Genomic DNA, 22,407 nt, shown 5'->3' on the forward strand with positions numbered 1-22,407 from the left:
AAGAGTGAAGACAGAATACAAAAATACAAAAAACAAAACAAAAAAAAAACTAAATACATAAATTTTTTTAAAAAATCCAGGAGGAATAAAAAGGAAAAAAACAATGGAAAAAATACAAAACAATTAGCAAGAGGTAGATTTAAACTATACCATTATCAAAAAGTACATTAAATGTAAATAGCTTAAACATACCAATTAATAGAGATTATCAAATTGGATAAAAAAGGAAGAACCAACTACATGTCATCTAAAAGAATCAACCTTTAAACTGAAGACACAGTTAAGACTAAAGTAAAAGGACAGAAACAATGTACTATCAAATATAATCAAAGGAAAACTGGAATAGCCATATTAATATCATACGTTGTAGACTTCAGAGCAAGGAATATTACCAGAAATAAAGAAGAACATTACAAAATGAAAAAAGAGTCCATTCCCTGAGAAGACACTGAAGAAATATGAATTGTTGCTCCGCCCTTCTCCCAATTACATCCTTATAAAGACGCTAATGGCATTGGCAATTTTATTTTAAATCCCATATGGCTTTGGAACACACTGTACCATTTTTTTTTTTTATAAGGGATTTTCTGACCCGGTTGTATTTTTCTATAGTTTAATACCATTAGTTTGTATTACCTGGGCAAATAAAATAGTAACAGAAATTAAAGCAAACAAATGAAACATGCTCTGAGATATGCTGGATGGTGGAGAATAACCAATTTGGGATGAAAATGTTGGGAGACAATCCACATGTGACACTTAGGGTTTATGTTAAGAATAAACATAAACACTATGACATAAGAAATGAAAAAGAATATGAACATATAAAGTTACAAATATTCTGTCCTATTTAACTCTTGTATATTCAAAGACAGTAATGTTTCCTAATCAAAACTATTGAAAATATTTTCAATATTAGTAATATTTCATAACAAGTAATTAACTATAGCTTATCATTTGTTACTCCTGTTCTCCTTTCCATTTAAAAATACTTTCCCTATATGTACCTTATATAAATAAACTTTTACATAAAATGATACATAACCATCTTACCCAAAATGACTCCAGAATTCAAGTTTCCCTGCACTATTATTTTTTTTTTTTCACTTTAAAAACAATGTGTGTGTGTTTGCATATAGTCAACCTTAGTTAACATATTTTACCATTTGGAAACTACGTTTAGGTTTATAGTCTAAATTTTAGATGTTTAATAAAATGTCAGTAGTATGACTTATATATGAGTGATCCCCATTAAACAAAAGGCCATTACTTAAAATTTCAGAGTACTATGTCATGGATGATCCTTACATATGTGTTTAGGTGTGTGCTTATACATGTGCTGGTATGTTTATAGGAACATGCAGAAACGGTGGAAGAATGTTAACAATGGTTATTTGAGAGAGTGTAGCAGGAATAGTGAGTAGATCAAAGAGGGATAACAAGTCATTTCTTACATAAGTCACAACAGAAAATCTTTACTGGCTCTATCAAGTGTTGATATCAGCTAGAAGGGTCTGAAATAAGTTTAAATTAATAACCAGGCAGTAAGTATGATCAAGAAAAACAAAGAGACCAGATATATTAATATAATTTTTGATGTTAGAAATATAACAGTTAAAATTTTTCAGTATCTACATTACTGAAAAAAAAGTAAGTCTTTGAAAATCTTTCATATTATATATAAATGCAAATATATCTACACTTTGAAGCATATTAAATAACATTTTAAAAGAAATTTTTCCAACCTCAATTCCCAATATATATTGCATATATACTTGGAGACATTAAAACATTTATGAATACAACAGAAAGAAGCATTAAAAAATGATAGATGGGTTAAGGCCGTATCTCATTCTAATAATAGCCATGTTATTTATTTCCCATTTTTCTCTCCTCTGCTGAAAGCCTTACCTTGTATATACTAACAAAAGAGCCCAGAAAAGCTCCGAGCTGGAAGTTTTCTTTATTGTAGAAGAGAGAAAATAGCCGGGATGGCTGTGTAAACAGATGCCGAAATGCAGAGGGAATTCGGAGGCAGCACTGGATCAAGTATCCCACGCTAAACATTCTGATGAAACCCTAGAGAAAATTGGGATAAAATTCTGATTTACATCCAAATATTTAAGTCTGACAGATATAAATTTTACTGGTTTAGAATCAAAACAGAACTCAAAAATAAATAAATAAATAAATAAATAAATAAATAACACAAGTTTATATCAAAGCATTTTCAAAATTAAGTCCTAAGACCTCAAATAATTTTAAAACAATTACCTTAAAATAAGGGTAAAATTTTTCAGTGATTACACTTTCTTTGATTTTCAAAACCTTGGAAGTCTCACAAGCACTGGCCAAACTTGTTTTTGCAACAAACTTCCATTTCCTGACATTCTGTTAACAATAACCAGGACTTATGATTCCTAAACCAAAACTGAATTTTAGGAATAAAAGCAATGAAATTCCAAAAAAATAGTTTACAAAACCAATGTGTTTTGGAAATTTTAACAGGGTACTTTTCTTTTTCTTTTTTTATGTTTATTTATTTTTGAGAAACATAGACAGAGTGTGAGTGGGGGAGGGGCAGAGAGAGAGGGAAACAGAATCTGAAGCAGGCTCCAGACTCTGAACTGTCATCACAGAGTCCCACACGGGGCTCAAACTCACGAATCACAAAATCATGACCTAAGCCGAAGTCGGACACTTGATTAACTGACTGAGCCACCCAGGCGCCCCAATAGTGTACTCTTCTTAATAACTGGTGTAAGTAGGAATTCTTTTGACAGAAAAAAATAACTTTATTTTTAGACCTTTGGTATCAACTTTTTAAATGATCAGGCTAAAAGAATTTTCCAGAAAAAAAAATTATACCTAGGTTTTTATTTCTATGCTCAACTGTGTCAGGTCAAAACATCTCTAAGAATCGGTAGCATTTAAGGTACACTAAGCAAAACTTGAAAAAGCAAATGCACTACAAAGGCATACTTGCTGCCAACATTTTCCCATATTACCTCCAACTATTTATAGGGCAAAAAAGAACAGAGAGGATGACTAGTGCTGGTCAATTTCATTTCAGTATTTAGGGAAATGAAATTTAAACATCACTTCTTACTGACAGACTGAAAACTTCTTATTAGCACAAAACCAAACGTTATCTAAAAGAACAGTATTTTAAAAATTCATGTTTATGAATGTTTATGAAGTTTCATGCTCATAAGGAGGAGCACATAAGTCAGTGAACAAACAAAATAACTACAGATTAGTGTAAGTGTTATGCAGGAAATAATCAAGACTCTAGGAGGGAAATTAACAGGCAGCCTATATTAAATTGGGTGATAAGGGAAAGCGATGGAGGATGTGTCATTTAAACAGACAGAAGAGAGGAGCTGGCATGATGAAAACATTTCAGATAGCTTGGACAGAAAGCACAAAGACAAAACAGACTGGCAGGTATGAGGAACCAACAAAAAATGTGAATGGAGCATAGTGAGTTGAGGGGAAAGTAATTTGTATATTTCCTCAGGGATATGATTTAGCATGTGGTGTAACTGAGCTGATGGAATAATGAGGTACACTGTCAAAATATATTTACTATATTTATGGTGTAAATTCCTCACCTACAGGTCTCCAAATAATTTTACATTCACAGACATATTACTCCAATTTATATGAAAATTGCCAAGTTTATAGTATTGGTACACATTTGCTGATACAATGACTAGATTTCTTCAATCCTCAGTAATTCTCCATAACATTCTCAGAGAATTTTTTTTTTAACGTTTATTTATTTTTGAGACAGAAAGAGACAGAGCATGAACGGGGGAGGGTCAGAGAGAGAGGGAGACACAGAATTGGAAGCAGGCTCCAGGCTGTGAGCCATCAGCCCAGAGCCCGACGCGGGGCTCAAACTCACGGACCGCGAGATCGTGACCTGAGCTGAAGTCGGACGCTTAACCGACTGAGCCACCCAGGCGCCCCACAGATAATTTTTTTTTTAATATCACTTCCCCTCTTCCCAAACTTTATCAAATACATCTGATTTAATCAGAATATTTCTCTTAGTTACCCTCCTGAAGTCTTCCCTTGAATTAGCAGTACGTCCAGTTGGAGGAAATAATGACTGTCTGGGAGCTGGCAGACCCTGACTGAGGCTGCCAGCAACGTTGCTCTCCTCCCCATTTTAAAAGTGGGGCAGAAAATCAGATTTAGAAGCAGTGTATCAGAAACCACTGCACAAGTGAAAAAATACTCTACTGCTTTAACCTCTGGTCATATCCTTGGGGACTCTAAGGTAAGTGTTGGCTTGGGCAAATGCCACCATCAACATTAATTAGATCACAGGCACTCATGTTCATAAGCACTAATGTGATACAATCCCTCTCTCCCAGAATGACTGCTGAGAGGCTTTTTTTTTTTAAATTATTATTATTATTTTTAAAAAATTTAACCTTTTTAAATTTATTTTTGAGGCGGGGGGAGGGGGGGTGCACAGAAAGAAAGACTCAGAATCCAAAGCAGGCTCCAGGTTCCAAGCCGTCAACACAGAGCCCAACGCAAGGCTTGAACCCACGAACCGAACTGTGAGATCATGACCTGAGCTGAAGACAGACACCTAACCTACTGAGCCACCGAGGCTCCCCCGGAAGGCTATCTGTTGGGGATGCTGTACAACTCTGCTCTTCTCATCATCAACTGAGTGGGGATAAGACATTATAAGAAAGAACATAAACTTTTTGAAGTATCAGGATTGTGAGAGCCCCATCCACAACCAAAGAACTTGTAGCAGATGGTGCCACCTGTGCCAGACTAACTGCAATTAAAATAACTTCCGTCCCAGAGTTGGTGGCAATGGAGGATGGGGGGATGACAGGCACAGAATGGGGGATGGGCGAGGAGAGACACTCCAGTACACTAACATATTATGGAGTGAAGAATTTATGCCAGTGGATATAGCTAACTTCCTTCATATAGAGCAACTGTGGACATGCTCCAGTTACATCCATGCGTTAAAAAACGTAACAACTTTACAAGTCCAACACCAAATACCACCGTACCAGCTTGTGCACAGTGTATGTATGAGACTGCTCACCCACTAGTACACAGCATACTCCAGGGACCTTGATCTAAAATGTATTCTAATGCGAATACATTACAAAGTACAAATTTTAATAACTTTCTTTTTCTGTCTTTTTTTGCTATGGTTGCTTCAGCTTCTCTTCTGCTTTGAAATTTTAACACTAATTTTTAAATAAGCGGATTTTAAAATTATTTAACAAAGGATCTGGTAAGTGAATACTAAAAGCTAAATTGTTACCTAATTTTCACAAATTCCTTATTTTTCAAGTCAAATGCAAAGCATGATAGCAATTACTGTCAATTTTTCCATTTACTTTGAAATCATGTTTTAATTATAAAGTTATTTCTATACATATTTCCTGCAGCGAATAAAGTGATACTTTCATATACTTACTTTAATGCAATAAGAGATGCAATTATCTTCATAGTGTTTGCAACATCTATGCCTTGGTCCATGCTTACATCTGAAATAAAACACAAATAACAAATTATGTGTTTATATATGTGTATGTGTGTATATGTGCTTAAAACTCTGTAACCTAAAAAGGAGAAAATATTACCTACTTATATTTAAATGCATACATCTTTTGGTTTCTTGGGACATAAAAAAGCAAATATAACAGATTTTTTTTTCTTTGCAGTTCAGCATTTGATACAGTGCATAAAATTTGTGACTGCAGTCAAAATACTTAAATGTGGAACAGAAAAAACATTGGTAAATATTTGTGACTAAGTATGAAAAATATGTATATATTATCTCTATACTCTGCCAAATCTTTTGGAAGCTTTAAGTTGCTTACTGAAGAGCATAACAGTCATAAATCATCCATGAAGTCAGTACTTGAGCAAAAATCATAATGGAAAGTGCTCAGGTTACTGGAATGTATACTTAATTATATTTGAAAGAAAACATCTGGAAAAGAAACATGATAGAGTATTAGAATTCAAAATTCAATTTTAAAAATAAATATAGAAATAGATCATGTGGGAATTCAAAAGTAGGTTATTTGTGATTTGACTACAAACCACTTGGTCCTCTTGTGTTTAGTAAACCTTTCTGCAAGGAAGACTACTGTTCAAGACACTGAAGATGCTGACTCCAGGACTATACATACATTCACTGGAGGCTTAAAAAAGTAAGTAACATATCTAACATGGGTCTAGCTCTCCGCCTTTCCCTCTGAAGGATTCATGTTCTAAAATGAGTAGTCTTTATAACTCTTGCAGACCAGTTAATTATCTTCATGGTTACATTAACTTTCTTGTTGATAATAATTTGTAGAGTAATATTCTTGCTCAAGGTCTCTCTAATTCCATTTTCAAATTGATTAGCAAAACCTTTTGGGAAATCCAATTCTGAGCCACAGCTGGAGTATGCAGGCAGCCTTTCATACACAAGGATGACAGCAGTAGTTCCTACTGACTGTAGCCCTTATGTCACTAGAATGATGGGACATGTCTGGCCATGTGAAGTTGAGGGCTTAAAGCTGGAGCCTAAAAGAGGTAAAGCAGAGAAGGGTGGCCGTATGTAAACCATCACTCTTCATACTTCTAAGTGTCCTCTTCAAAGACATTCTTCAGCCAGTGCTACTGGAACTACACAGAGATTGTTAAACTCTCTTTGCTAGTGAAGTTAAATTCTAATAACAGCTATACTGTCATTTAATCTTTCCTTAGTCTGTTCTTAAAACTTCTCAAAACCTGGACTCCCCATCTCCTGTCTTATCTGCTCTGCTTATGCATTACCCTGCATCTGCTCTCACAGCAGTGGGTACTCTGACAAGTTCTACCACGACCTGATTAGCTCTGATACCCAAGGTATCATTCATCCACATAATACATTCTCTGCACTTCCCTCTGATTCTTGGTGAACATGATTTCCATGAATAGGGATTCCCTCTCTCTTTTCTCCACTTAGGTGATTCATAACTATTTTGAACTTACTTAAGAAGTTCACTACCAATCACACCACTGGATATTTACCCCCAAATTACAAAAATACTAATTCAAAGGGATATATGCACTTCTATGTTTATTGCAATGGTATTTACAGTAGCCAAATTATGGGAGCGGCCCAAGTGTTCACTGATGAATGGGTAAAGAAGAGGCGGTATGTATGTATGTGCGTGTGTGTGTACACACACAGTGCAATATTATTTAGCCATATGATATTGCGCATATGTGGAATTTAGGAAACAAAAAAATAAATGAGCAAAGGGGAAAAAAGGAAAAAGAGAAAAACCAAAAAACAGTCTCTTAACTATAGAGAACAAACTGATGGTTACTAGAGGGGAGGTGAATGGGGGAATGGGGGGATGGATGAAACAGGTAATGGGGGATTAAGGAGTATACTTATCATAATGAAAAAATCAAAACAAGAAAAAAAGATATACATAAAATTCTTTTAAAAAGTTCACTACCACAATTATTCCTGCCATCTGTTATCCCTTCCTTGCCTCTTACCTTCTGTATGTGGTGTATACTAAAATGAAGACAAACTCTTTAAATTCAGTAAAAATTCTGAGTACCTACACTGTGCTCATGTATGTGAGGCCACTCACATGTTATTTCATTTAATGCATACAGCATTCCTTAACAAAGATCGTTAACCCAAGTTAACAGATGAGCACTTTAGGATCCAGAGTGGTTAAATCACTTGCCCAAAGTCACAAAGCCAGCAAGGGGTAAAATGAGAGTCTAACATAGGTCTTCTGATTCCCACTTCAGCTTCCTATAACCGATGTCTAACTTTCTATATTGGTTATTCATTCGATACTCTCTCAAATATCACTACCAAGATTATTTTTATTAACTAATGTTCTAATTTTAAATCATTAAATTAATTTTCTTCAATATCTATACTAGAAATACAAATATTTGTATGAAATTCAGACTTATTTGTATAATATACAAATAAAGTTATCTTATTCCATTTCTAAAGCCCTGAACATTTCCACTCTTGCAAAAACAAAAAAACAAAACCCTTTACTTAAGGTTTGCTCCTTGTACCTATATCTTCTTGAATCTCTCCCAGAACTTTTCTTTCTCCTTCCTACACTTAGCATATTTGATTAGCACATATTAATCTGTTTCCCGAAGTTCCCCATTCCAGCCTCCTGCAACTCTGCCTAGTTAGACATAGAAAACTATTATAAGTTCATATAAATCTATTAAAAAGACCATATGATGGTCTATAGTCCAGACAAAAATAATAAATAACATTGACTTGCTATTATGTGCCTTTTATAAAACTCTATGCATTGTTTTTTTGCAAAACAAACAAACAAACAAAAAAAAACAAAAAAAAAACATCATTACTGAAAAGAAAACAAAAACACTTTGACATGGTACAAATATCATAGAAAACAGTGACAAAGTGTGCTAAGTATCAAGATAAAGAACTTACACTGAATCCACAAGTTTCCTGATTAGAGCAATTACATTCATTCTTCTTGGCTTTTGCTCATGTTTCTCTGTCTTCTGTTCCACTTTTGCATATGCCGCTTCTGGTGAGTAAGAATGTGTGGGAATTTCTTCCTTCCCTACAATAAACCTAAAGAAAAGAGCACAATCTGAATAATTTTTCACCTTAAAAAAAACAAAAACAAAAACAAAAAAAACTTGACTTTGTTAATATATAAATACATTTTGGATAGTACCTTATCATTTAAAATAAGATTTTTCAAAATTTACATAAAATCTTATCCTTTAGAAATACAAGCTTTAAAAATCTGAATGCTTCGGAAATGTTGACAGCCATTTCTTTAATACAAATTCTTCCACTAAGTTTTTTTTTTTAATTCCAGGATAGTTAACATCCAGTGTCATATTAGTTTCAGGTGTACAATATAGTGACTCCACAATTCTGCACATTAGTCAGTGCTCATCATGGTAAGTGTACTCTTAATACCCTTCATGTGTTTCACCCAACGCCCGCAACCCACCTGCTCCATGGTAACCATCAGTTTGTTCTCTGCTTAGTTAAGTTTCTACTTCTTGGTTTGTCTCTCTTTCTTTCTTTTTTTTCCTTTGATCATTTGTTTTTGTTTCCCAAATTCCACATATGAGTAAAATAATATAGTATTCGTCTTTTTCTGACTGGGTACTTAGCATTAATTATACACTCTAGCTCCATTCATGTTGTTGCAAATGGCAAAAGTGCATTCTTTTTGTGGCTAAATAATATTCCATTATATGTATATACCATTTCTCTATTCACTCATCAGTTGATGGACACTTGGGCTGCTCCCATAATTTGGCTAGTGTAAGTAATGCTGCAATACACATAAGGGTGCATGTATGCCTTTAAATTAATGTTTTTCCATTTTTGGGGGGGGCAAATACTCAGTACTATGATTACTAGATTGTAGGGTAGGTCCATTTTTTAACTTTCTGAGGAATCTCCATACTGTTTTCCAAAGTGGCTGTGCCAGTTTGCATTCCCACCAACAGTGTAAGAGGGTTCCTATTTGGAGAAATAAGAACACCAACACCTTTTGTTTCTTGTGTTATTGATTTTAGCCATTCTGACAAGTGTGAGGTGATATCTCATTGTGGTTCTGATTTGCATTCCCCTGATGATCAGTGATGTGAGCATCTTTTCATGTATCTGTTGACCATCTGGATGTCTTCTCTGGAGAAATGTCTGTTTATGTCGTCTGCTCACTTTTTAAAAAATCTTTATTTATTTATATTGAGAGAGAGCACGAGTGGGGAAGGGACAGAAAGAGAGGGGGAGAAAGAATCCTAAGCAGGCTCCACACTGTCAGCACAGAGCCTGATGCAGGGCTTGATCCCATGAACCTGAGATCATGACCTGAGTGGAAACCAAGAGTCGGACACTCAACCAACTGAGCCACCCAGGTGCCTCTCATCTGCCCACTTTTTAATTGAATTATTTGTTTTTTGGGTGTTGAGTTATATAAGTTCTTTATATATTTTGGATACTAACCCTTTATCAAATATGTCACTTGCAAATATCTTCTCTCGCTCTAAGCTTTTAGTTTTGTTCATTATTGCCTTTGCTGTACAGAAGCTTTTTATTTGATGTAGTCGCCACAGTTTTGTTTCTGTTTTTTCTTCCCTTGCCTTGGAGACAAATCTAGAAAAAGTTGCTATGTCCGATGTCAGAGAAGTTACTGCCTGTGCTCTCTTCTAGGATTTTTATGGTTTCATGTCTCACATTTAGGTCCTTTCAAATTTATCTTTGTGTATGGTGTAAGCCAGTGGTCTAGTTTCATTCTTTTGCATGTTGCTGTTTAGTTTTCTCAACACCATTTATGAAGAGGCTTTTTCCCATCGTGTATTCTTTCCTCCTTTCTCAAACATTAATTGACCATATAAACATGGGCTTATTTCTGGGCTCCCTATTCTGTTCCAACGATCTATGTGCCTATTTTTGTGCCAGTACCATACTATTTTGATTATTACAGCTTTGTAGTATAACTTGAAGTCTGGAATTGTGACACCTCCAGCTTTGCTTTGCTTTTTCAAGATTGTTTTGGCTATTTGGGGTCTTCTGTGGTTCCATGCAAATTTTAGGACTATTTGTTATAGTTCTGTGAAAAATGTTGTTGATATTTTGATAGAGATTGCATTAAATCTGTAGACTGCTTTGGGTAGTAAGGACACTGTTACAATATTTATTCTTCTGACCCATGAGCATCAGTTTGTGTCATCCATTTGTTTGTGTCATCTTAAATATCTTTTATCAACATTTTATAGTTTTCTAAAAATATGTATTCTATATTTTATAGAATACAAGTCTTATAGTTTTCTAAAAATATGTATTCTTTATTTTATAGAATACAAGTCTTTCACCTCCTTGGTTAAGTTTATTCTTAGGTATTTTATTACCTTTGGTGCAACTGTAAATGGGATTGCTATCTTTTCTTTCTGTTGCTTCACTATTAGTAAATAAAAATACCATGAATTTCTGTATGTTGATTTGGTACCCTACAACCTCACTGAATTCATTTATGAGTTCTGGTAGTTTTTAGGTGGAGTCTTTAAGGTTTTTTATATATAGTATCATGTTGCCTGCAAATAGTGAAAGTTTTATTTCTTCCTTACCAATTTGAATGCCTTTTCTTCCTTCTTCTTTTCTGATCACTATGGATAGGCATTCCAGTACTTGTTAAATATGAGCGGGAAGAGTGGATTTCCCCATCTTGTTCTTAACCTTAGGGGGAAAACGCTCTCCATTTTTTGCCACTGAGTGAAATGTTAGCTGTGGGTTTTTCATATATGGCCTTTATTATGTTGCAGTGTTCCCTCTAATCCTATTTTTTGAGGTTTTTTTTTTTATCATGAATGGATCTTCTACTTTAGAAAATGCTTTTTCTGCATCTATTGAAATATTTTTTATCCCTTCTTTTAATGATATGATGAATCTCACTGAACCACTCTTGCATCCCAGGAAAAAATCCCACTGGATTGTGGTACATGATTTTTTTTTTAATTTTTTTTAATGTTTTTATTTATTTTTGAAGGAGAGAGAGACAGAGCATGAGCGGGGTTGGAACAGAGAGAGAGGGAGACACAGAATTCAAAATAGGCTCCAGGCTCTAAGCTGTCAGCACAGAGCCTGATGCGGGGCTCAAACTCACGAACTGTGAGATCATGACCTGAACTGAAGTCAGACACTTAACCGACTGAGCCATCCAGGTGCCCCTGTGGTGCATGATTTTTTAAAGTATCATTGGGTTTGGTTTGCTAATATTTAGTTGAGGATGTTTGCATCTATGTTCAACAGAGATATTGGCCTGTAGTTCTCTTTTTTGTAGTGTCTTTATCTAGTTTTGGTATCAGAGTAATGCTGGCTTCGTAGAATGAATTAAGTTTTCCTTCCTCTTCTATTTTTTGGAATAGTTTGAGAAGAATAGGTATTAACTCTTCTTTAAATGTTTGGTAGAATCCACCTGTGATGGCATCTAGTCCTGGACTTTTGTTTGCTGGGAGTTTTTTGATTAGTGATTCAATTTCATTGCTGGTAATCAATCTGTTCAAATTTTCTATTTCTTCTTGATTCAATTTTGGGAGGTTATATGTTCTAGGAATTTATCCATTTCCTCTAGGTTGTCCCATTTGTTAGCATATACTTTTTCACAATATTCTCTTACAATCTTTTGTATTTCGGTGGTGTTGGTTGTTATCTCTCCCAGTTCAAATTCTATTTTTTTGAGTCCTCTCTCTCTTTTAATAAATCTAGCTAAAGGTTTATCAATTTTTTGATCTTTTCAAAGAACTGTCTCCTGGTTTCACTGACCTGTTCTGTTGGTATTTTTAGTTTTTGTTTTTTTCTGCTCTAATCCTTATTATTTCCTTCCCTCTGCTGGTTTGGGGTTTTGTTTGTTGTTCTTTCTTTAGTTCCTTTAGATGTGTGGTTAGGTTACTTGGGATTTTTCTTGCTTCTGAGGTAGGCCTGTATTGCTATAAACTTCCCTCTTAGAACAGTTTTTGTTACATCCCAGATTTTGACTGTTGTGTTTGCATTTTCATTTGTCTTCAAGTATTTTTTAATTTCATCTTTGATTTCTTGGTTGACCCATTCATTGTTTAATAGCATGTTATTTAACCTCCATGTATTTATGTGCCTTCCATGTTTTTTCTTGTGGTTGATTTCTAGTTTCATAGTGTTGTGCTCAGAAAAGATGCATTTTATGACTTCAATCTTTCTGAATTTGTTGAGAATTGTTTTGTGGCCTAAAACGGGATCTATTCTGGACAACGTTCCATGTGCACTTGAAAAGAATCTGTATTCTGCTGTCTTAGGATGGAATGTTCTGAATATATCTGTTAGGTCCATCTGGTCTGATATTCAAAGCCATAGTTCCTTGGAATTTTCTGCTTTGTATGATTGATTACATATTGTCTTTCTTTGTCCCTAATTTCATGAAGGCTTTGTTTTAAAGTCTATTTTGTCCAATATAAGTTGGTACTCAGGCTTTCTTTTCACTTCCATTTGCATGATAAATGGTTCTCCATCCCTTCACTTTCAGTCTGCATGTGTCTTTAGGCCTGAAATGAGTCTCTTATAGGCAGCATATAGATGGGTCTTGCTTTTTTATCCATTCTGTCACCCATGTCTTTTGATTGGAATATTTAATCCATTTACATTCAAAGTAATTATTGGTATGAATGTATTTATTGCCATTTTGTTACATGTTTTATGGTTGTTTTGTAGTTCCTCTCTGTTCCTTTCTTCTCTTGCTCTCTTCTTTCATGATTTCTTGACTTTTTATAGAAAAATATTTGGATTCCTTACTCTTTATTTTTTTTACAAATCTATTACTGCTTTTTGATTTGTAGTTACTATTAGGTTTATACATAACACCTTCTGCATATAAGTCTATATTAAGCTGATGGTTGCTTACTTTTGAACTCATTCTTTACTCCTCTCCTCCCCACATTTCAGATATTTGGTATCATACATCCTTTGATTTTGTGCTTCTCTTGACTGATTTTTAGATATACTTTGTTTTTATTTTTGTTTGTGTACTTCTCGTTTCTTCTCACTCTTACTTACGGTTTTTGTTTTTCCTTTTACAAAGTCCCCCTGAGCATTTCTTGTAGGGCTGGTGGAGTCGTCATGAATTCTTTTAACTTTTGTTTGTCTGGGAAACTCCTTCTACTATTCTTAATGACTGCTTTGCTGGATAGAGTATTCTTGGCTGAAGACATTTCACTCTGAGCAGTTTGAATATATCATGCCAGTACCTTCTGGTGTGCAAAGTGTCTGTTAAAAAATCAGCTGATAGCCTTAACGGATTTCCTTTGTATGTAACTGTCTCCTTTGCTCTTGTAATCTTTAAAATTCTTTCTTTATCACTATTTTTTGTATCATTTTAATTATGATGTGTCTTGGTGTGGACCTCCTTAAGTTGAATTTGTTGGGGGATCTATGTGCCTCCTGAATCAGGATCTCTGTTCCCCGCCCCCACCACCACACCCCCCCCCCCCTCCCCACAAGATTTGGGAAGTTTTCAGCTATTATTACTTCAAATACATTTTCTGTCTCCCTTTCTCTCTTTTCCTTCTGAGATCCCTATACTGTGAATGCTATTACACTTGATGGAGTCACTGAATTTTCTAAGTCTATTCTCATACAGTATTTACTTGTCTCTCACCTATTCATCTCGATTGCTTTCCATTACTCTATCCTCCAGGTCACTTATAGGCTCCTCTGCTTTATACAGCCTACTATTTATTCCATCTCTTATATTTTTAATTTCATTTATTGAGTTCTTCATCTCTGATATGTTACTTTTTAGCTCTTTGGCAAGGGTCTCATTGATGTCCCCTACCCTTTTGTGAAGTCCAGTGAGTATCTTTATGGTCATTACTTCAAGTTTTCTATCAAGCATATTATTTTTGTTTTACTTAATCTCCTGCTGTGATTTTGTCCTGTTTTTCATTAGGAACATATTCCTCTGTTTCCTCACTTTGTCTATCACTCTGTGTTGGTTTGTCTGTGTTAAGAAAGTCAGCTACATCTTCTACTCTGGAAAGTAGTGCCTTTATGAAAAACAGGTCCTGTAGTGCCTTACAATGCAATGTCCCCTGTTCACCAGAACTGGTGCTTCAGGGGAATCTCCTGTTTGTGTTGCTTGTGTCCTGCTGTTGTGTCTGAGTCACTTTCTTTCAGTCCAGACGTCTTTACAACTCTGTGCTTGATGTGGCCTTTGCTTGCTATCTGTGGTGTTAGTGAGACTCTGGCTGCAAGCTCTGAGGAGGCAGGACTGCAGGATGGCTCAGAGGTGGGATGGTGGTGTTAGCAAAATCTACACAGAGCCCAGGACTGAGGCCAGCAGGCTTGGAGTGGGCCAGTCTTCAGGAGAACACTTGGGCAAGGCACATCGCTAGCAGGTTAGATAGCAAGTATCTGTGCAACACCTCCCACAGGTGGCCCTGTGTTTATACTGTGGGGCAGATGAGGAAAATGGTGCCTGACAGCTCCTTTGTTCTCAGAGAAGTCCCCCAACACACTTGAAATCACTACAAGGAGACCTTCCTCCCTCCCATTTGCCCCAGGCACTGTGCAAACTGTAGCTTCTAGGTTGTCTATGGTCTTTTTAAGGGCAAGACCCAGCTATCACTCACCCTCCCATCTTGCCCAGCACTGAGTCAGCTGACTTTTTAAGCCCCAGGCTCTAAATCCTGCTAGTTATACAAACCCATAGAATTCAGCCCTTCTGATTTTCAAAGCCAGATGTTATGGGGATTCATCTTCCCAGTTTGGGCTCCCAAGTGTGAAAGAGCAAGACTGTTTCTTTGACCTCTCTGCACCCACAGTTCCCTCCCTTCTGTGGGCACTCCCAACCACTGTTTCTGCCCTTCCTAATCTCCTAAATGTGGCTCCTTCTCTACATTTAGTTGTGGAGTTTGTTCTGTCAGTAGTTGGATTGCTTTCTGTTATTTTACACAGATGTGGATGATCTTTAGTTGTAAACATGGGATGAGGTGAGCTTAGGGTCCTCCTACTCCACCATCTTCCTAAACTCTCAACAATGCAGGTATTTTAAAATCAAATTAACCAAGTAAAATATAGCATAGAGCTTTTATGACACACTGTTTTAACTTAAGTCACCACTTTTTAAAGATATTACACACCTTAAAGTTTTTTCAAAGAAGCAGGTGAAATATTTACTTGGGTCTACTAATTGATCACAAAAATTCTATTTTTGCTCTAAATTCTACTAATAGTTACAACTGAATGAGTTTCTCATTTTTCAGTATAAAGTTATATCCCATCACTTTGAGTCATAAAATAGCCACATTGCGGTAGAAATTCATATAACAATACTCAGGGAAATGGAGGGAGCTGAAGAATGAGGATCATAAAACAGTCAAGATTCCAAGTATTCTCACAAAATTTCATTAGAAAACCTTAAATTCCATGTTATCCTAATCTATTTATTTATCTTTGGAGAAATTTAGTATCAAGGAGAAGACACTATTCTTATCTCATTAAAACTGGACTATTTTTTTCCCAAAGACAATGCAAAAAGAAAAGAGAGGGGAAAAAAAGAAAGGAAGAATGAAAGAGTTGCCACCATTAGATATCCCTCAATCAGTATCCTTCATCTGTTTTCATTTTTGCTGTCTGTACCTTCACTATAAGAGTCATTGTTCTTTTAAAGAATAACTAAGCTTTCCTAAGAGAACTCTACCTGCCGAACTGTCAGGAAATACCTTAAAATGCAAACAAAACCTAGGGATCTATAATACTACACTAAGGTTCTGGAACGTGGGACCTATGACAAACACAGTAAGAAAATGTAAACACTCAGAAAAGAGAGGTGAAAAAAAGCTATTACTATCAACTGCAACCCAAGTTTGTTAGGACAAACTTGATAAAACATCTAGCTTATTAAATCATAAGGGATATGCAATGAGATTGTGTGCCACAAGATGGCAGTTGTGCAGTCTAAGTAGCTCTCATTCCAAAAGAATTTGGTTCTTATTCATGGGTGTGCATGGACAGTTTAAGATCTGTACTACTGTTCTTTATGAACAAGATAAAAACTATGTTGGAACAGTTATAATAATCTCTCTTACACTGTTCATAACACTGTTGCTCTTTTAGCCAGGACTGACCATCTCAGATTAGAGGTAACTTCCTCAGAGAAGCTGTCCCTGCCTAAACTGGAGTGAGTTAGCAATCCTTCCTTTGTGCTATCATGTCCCAATAAATCCCCAATAGTAGACGTACCTTGTTAGTAGGCTACGTCTCCCGTTAAACTGTGGGGTCTTGAGAGACTCTGTACATCTTCTTTGCTATTATACCCTAATGACTGGTATAGTGTCTGGCACACAGTAAATATTTAATTAATATATATTGAATGAGTGACTATAGTAATAATTAGCATTTTCGGAGCATTTACTAAATGATAGGTACAGTAGTGATATTAAATCATTTAACCCTCATAGCAACACTACAAACTAGGTGCCATAATTTCCATGAGAGTGAGCATGAAACCTTGCCCACAGCCAATAACAGTAACTATTTGAAATCAGAATTGTCTGACTCTAAATCCTGGGTTCTTAACCACCAAGCTGTATATACTTCTAAGTATTAAACTATGTTGATCCAGGCTTACTATACCTTAAGGCTCCTGAACTGGCTCTTCCCCTTTGGTTCTACTCTTGACTCTTTCTATCTACTCTCATAACTTCTACTAAACTTTAAGCAATAAGTAATAACCATTTTTTTCCAGAACATTTTCCTCTAATACAGAGAAAATTCTAAGTACAAAAAGTCCAGCCCAGTCCTTCATTTTAAGTGGGTTTGAAGAAGAGACACAAAAATATCTGACACATTTTAAGTTTTTGTAAGGATTCTGGGAGCCTAAGGAGAGACACGGGAGAAAAGGCTAAGTTTTCTCTTTAGGAAAACCAACTTTTGGTTTTGTTTTAAACTTTCAATTTAACACAGAATCCATTACAGCCAATGCAACAACAGCAGCAACAACAAGTTATTTCCTAAAATGTTTCATCATCTGTAAAAAAAAATTTTTTAACGTTTATTTATTTTTGAGAGAAAGAGACAGAGACAGAGTGTGAGTGTGGGAGGGGCAGAGAGAGGGAGACCCAGAATCCAAAGCAGGCTCCAGGCTCTGAGCTGTCAGCACAGAGCCCGACCTGGGGCTTGAACCCACAAACCATGAGATCATGACCTGAGCCAAAGTCAAATGCTCAACTGACTGAGCCACCCAGGAGCCCCCATCATTTTTTAATGAAGAATATAATATGAAGAAATCACTGCTGTGTATACTTAGTTATTGCTACTACAGAGTTTCCACAACCAAAGATATTCAAACAGTGGACTCAATCTGTCCCCTCCCAAACTAGTCTTGTTGCATGCCATCTGATTTTCTGTTAATAGTACCTTTTGTCAGGTACTTAGGTTTTCAACACTTGGCTCCTACCAAGGATTAGAGGGAAAGAGAAAAAAGGAAACTATCGGGCATTAGGTCTTCATTTTCTTCTACTGCACGTCTCAACTTTGCCTCTGTCTCTTTAATCCTCCACTATCACCCAATCTCAGTCCTTTTCATTTCATCTTTCTTCTTTCTTGTTCTTTCTTTATACAAGGTCCCAAATACTGTGGCCAGACTAATCTTTCTGAAATAATGTCAACTACCCTGCTCAAAAACCTTTAGTGGGCCCTTACTGCTCATCTTATCAAATTCAAATCTGTCTTCTTTTCGTGTTGTTGTTCAGATCTTCCATAATGTGGCCCTGCTTGATTCATCATAAAAAAAAACAAAAACAAAAACAAAAACAAACAAACCTTATAATCCCTAATATAAGCTTTTCATGCCAATTAAATTCCCACTCTTACTTCACATTTCAGGTTTATAATTTTCATGCTTTTGCTAACATAATTCCCTTCCACCCAGAAGCCTCTTCCCTTCCCTTCTAGTTCTCTAAAGCTACCCTTCAAGTACACTTTAAGGCTTATCCCCATAAGAGTACTAATGTAATAGGGAGCACCTGGGTGGCTCAGTCAGTTAAGTGTCCAACTTTGGCTCAGGTCATGATCTCATGGTTCGTGGGTTTGAGCCCCGCATCGGGCTCTGTGCTGACAGCTCAAAGCCTGGAGCCTGCTTCGGATTCTGTGTTTCCCTCCCTCTCTGCCCCCACCCCCACCCCCACCTCCCCACCCCCTGTTCATGTTCTGTCTCTGTCTCTCTTAAAAATAAACATTAAAAAAAATTTTTTTAAGAATAATAATATAATAATAGCCAACATTTCTTGAGTACTATGTGCCATGCACAGTTCTAAACATTTTTCATGCATTAACTCATTTGATCTTCAAAATAAATCTTCTAGTATTGAAATCCACTCTTTTCCCTCCTATACTTACATTGAATACTACACTGTTAATGTTCACTAAGCATCTACTATATGTACTTAGGAGAACAAAATAGGCAAAATTTATGACACAAAATAGAAGAGCATTAGGTTTCAAGTAAGTATATATATACAGTCACTGTGTGAACATTAAATTAGTCAAGGATTCTTAAGCCTCAATTTCTTCTTCATGACACGTGGGCATAAAAATACCCATCTCACAGAACTGTTGTGAAAATTTTCTAATCAATGTGAAAATGCTTGGTGAACTATAATATACAATGTTGGCGCTAACCAACATTTCCACAGTTATCTACCATCTGCCAATAACTACGGTAAGAGATGGGCTACAGGGTGAAAAGCAGATTCTAGTGACTCTAGTGAAGCTAAGAATCCGAAATGTGTCTGACATGAGCCCTGCCCTAATGAAGTCCAGACTGTGGTACCACAGAATTCAGTATTTAATTTTGCAATCATTGTCCATGTGTAGCTTTGTCTTTCCAAAGCTCCTTAAAGAGAGAGTTCTTGTAATTCTTTTCTAACATCCAATGATATGAGGCACACAATAGGCCCCAAAAGTATTTGGTGATTGGGTTTTAGGGGAAAAGAAATCTAGTAAGTTACTCTTTTAATGAAATATCACAAAAGTGACTTTGTGACTTCTACAATTATTTTCTGCTAGAAAACTGAGTAGATAAATATCTCTTATAATATATGTAATGGTATTACTTTTTGAAAAAGTTAACTTGCAAATGCTTTCTTAACATGAAGTTAAATAAAATACGTTACTTACCTGAGGGCAGAGAATGTAAATCCTTTCAAACCATCTTTACATCTAGAACAATAAAAAATTTTATGCTAAGATAACATGTTTTGAGATATAAAGTAGTATATTAAATAGCTATTAAAAATTTTTCCTGAAATAGATTATTTTTAAAAGGTGGAACTCTTGGGGCGCCTGGGTGGCTCAGTCGGTTAAGCGGCTGACTTTGGCTCAGGTCATGATCTCATGGTCCGTGAGTTTGAGCCCCGCGTCGGGCTCTGTGCTGAAAGCTCAGAGCCTGGAGCCTGTTTCAGATTCTGTGTCTCCCTATCTCTGACCCTCCCCCGTTCATGCTCTGTCTCAAAAATAAATAAACGTTTAAAAAAATAAATAAATAAATAAAAGGTGAAACTCTTTTAGGACAGTGATCTGAGCACTATAAATGCAACAAACAATGAAGCAAGCCATCTTACACAAGATGATTAAAATGTCCTATGCCAAATTAACATAATTTAAGGCTCAACTCTCATATTTGCAGGTGGAAGACAGATTTAAGTATATCTTCTCAGGGCTCCATGTGGACTTCATTTTTGGAGGCTGGGAGTGGAGTGTTTCACTTTAGGCAATCCCCAGGGGAGCAATTTGTTGAGAAGAAAAGGCCACATACACCTGCTGGGTATTATGAATAGGTCAATTCTAGGTCCTGACTTCTCCCTACTTAATAATTCAGTGAACGTGGAGCAACGCAGAGTTGGCAGACACAAAAAGGCCTCAAGTTTAGTTCACCGGTTTTAACTTCTGAGCGAGCGCAATCGGAACGAGTAACATATCCTGGGGAACAGAGTGGGGCTGAGGGGAGGGCACAGGTGCAGAAGCCCAAATAATATTTACTGAGTACTTACTATTGCTGGGCATTGTTTTGGGCCCTTGATGTGTGTTGTCTCATTTAATTAGATCACACCTCTTTGAGTAGGTATTTCTCTAATCCATAGCTGGGCAGAGCCCCCACTCCTGTCCCCAAATGCAGCAACTTCCAAGAGGTCACAAAATAAATAGCAATATGAACTTAGGAAAAAAATTTTAAAGTCCATCTGAATTAAAAGCTATGGTTTTCTCTTATACCTCCTTCTGAAACAGTGTATTCCTTTTAATTGGGGGAAGATTCAAACTGTGTGACAAGTAAGAAAAAATGATTCTCAGATCTGCAAAAAATATTTAAAGAAGATTTTAAAACAAGAAAATTGCTAGACTAGTTTTAATGTCCTGCTTTATAAGTTATGATCAAGTTAGTAAAGAATTATTGGGTATCTAATATCAAAATCCCTTGGAGAAACTATAGAGATTGGTGATAAAATGACGCTCTAATGTATGTTAATTTTAGATACTGGATATTCCTGGATAAAATGTACAGCCTCAAATCTAATTGGGCAATTCTCACAGTATGCCTTTTATATGAAAGGTCACAAAGGAAATGCACAAAATATAAGAAACCTATCTTAACAAGTTTAAATATATATATTTTTACTGGAGGACACATAGAATCTCAGAAAAGAATTTAATTTAATTTAAAAGATCAGAGATCTTTTAAAACACTTAAGAATTCATTTCAATTAAGCAACATGACCTACTTTGTGGTCATGTTAGCAGTGAGAAATGTAAGCAAAGAATTTAGCGAACATACTAACATAATTATCCACCCCACACGGACTGAGGGTAAAGGCAAAGTAATTCATACGTTAAGCTAAAAATGTGCATGGGAAAATTGTAGCATTAAAATTCTTAAACTTATCCTTTTCCATCTAAAGAAAGTGTTTCTCAGTAATTTAAAACCCATAATTGGGCAATTTCTAGATAGGTGGGGTGGTGAAGGGGTAGGCTAAGAGTCTATTGACTGGAAAACAGCGGCAGATTGATTAAAAGATTATATACAAGGGGGAACAAATTTTTGGCTTTGGTATGTTATTGTTAAAAGATAGCCATTTATCTTTGTGCAATGCTGAATAGATAAAGGATTCTGACAACTTGGTCTAGTCAGGATTGCATATTTGTGACCTTAAACAATAAATCTAATTGCAGACCAAACATCAAAAAGTAGCTTTCAAAAAAAAAAAGGGGGGGCATGCACAAATGAATTTGCAATTTCATTATGATGGAAGTTTGGTTCTTTCAGCAGAACCCTGTGGGAAGCACTTCATATTGATAAAGTCTTAGCCCGAATTCAAAAGAGGCTATTCTTTTTTCCATTCATGTGTATAAGGTCTGTTAATGTAATTGAGGGTCAGATGTCTATGTCAAAAGAACAAAAAAGTAATTATTCCCATAAAAAGAATCTTTAAAATAGTAATATCTCCCTGAATTTTGATACCAAGGGTATTGTCTGAGCTTTAACCTAACTAGGAAACACTATTGTAATTGGAATTAAATGTATAAAGTCCGATACACACACAAAGATTTATACAAAACACCCCATTAGAAGGGTGCCTCACTATTTAATGGATTTGGTTATTATAATGCAAATCAAATTACATTCTCCATTCACGTATTAAGGTTCACTGACTTACTCAACAAATATTAAGTGAATGCCTACTATGAGGAACCACAAGTTTAAGTTTTAAGGATGTAACAGTAGACAATACAGAATCTCTGTTTTCATACAGCTGACCCTCTATGTCTGGGAAAGGTACGACAAAACAAGTAAATATGTCATGCGGTGA

The 22,407-nt window shown here is 35.8% G+C and overlaps 1 protein-coding gene across 1 annotated transcript in view; it reads right to left on the minus strand.

The window, feature by feature from the left end:
• The window catches only part of LOC125918146 (transmembrane protein 135), a gene marked incomplete at its 5' end in the record, with an annotated part of 34,752 nt that extends 14,987 nt beyond the window's left edge, over positions 1 to 19,765 (minus strand). The window contains 4 exons of the mRNA XM_049624188.1: positions 1,912 to 2,079; positions 5,468 to 5,537; positions 8,480 to 8,626; positions 19,724 to 19,765. Of these exons, the coding sequence (XP_049480145.1) occupies positions 1,912 to 2,079; positions 5,468 to 5,537; positions 8,480 to 8,626; positions 19,724 to 19,765 (427 nt within the window). The remainder of the gene's footprint in view (positions 1 to 1,911; positions 2,080 to 5,467; positions 5,538 to 8,479; positions 8,627 to 19,723) is intronic.
• Between the last annotated feature and the right edge of the window lie 2,642 nt (positions 19,766 to 22,407).

Source organism: Panthera uncia, unplaced genomic scaffold, assembly GCF_023721935.1.
Source record: "Panthera uncia isolate 11264 unplaced genomic scaffold, Puncia_PCG_1.0 HiC_scaffold_487, whole genome shotgun sequence".
Lineage (NCBI taxonomy): Eukaryota > Metazoa > Chordata > Mammalia > Carnivora > Felidae > Panthera > Panthera uncia.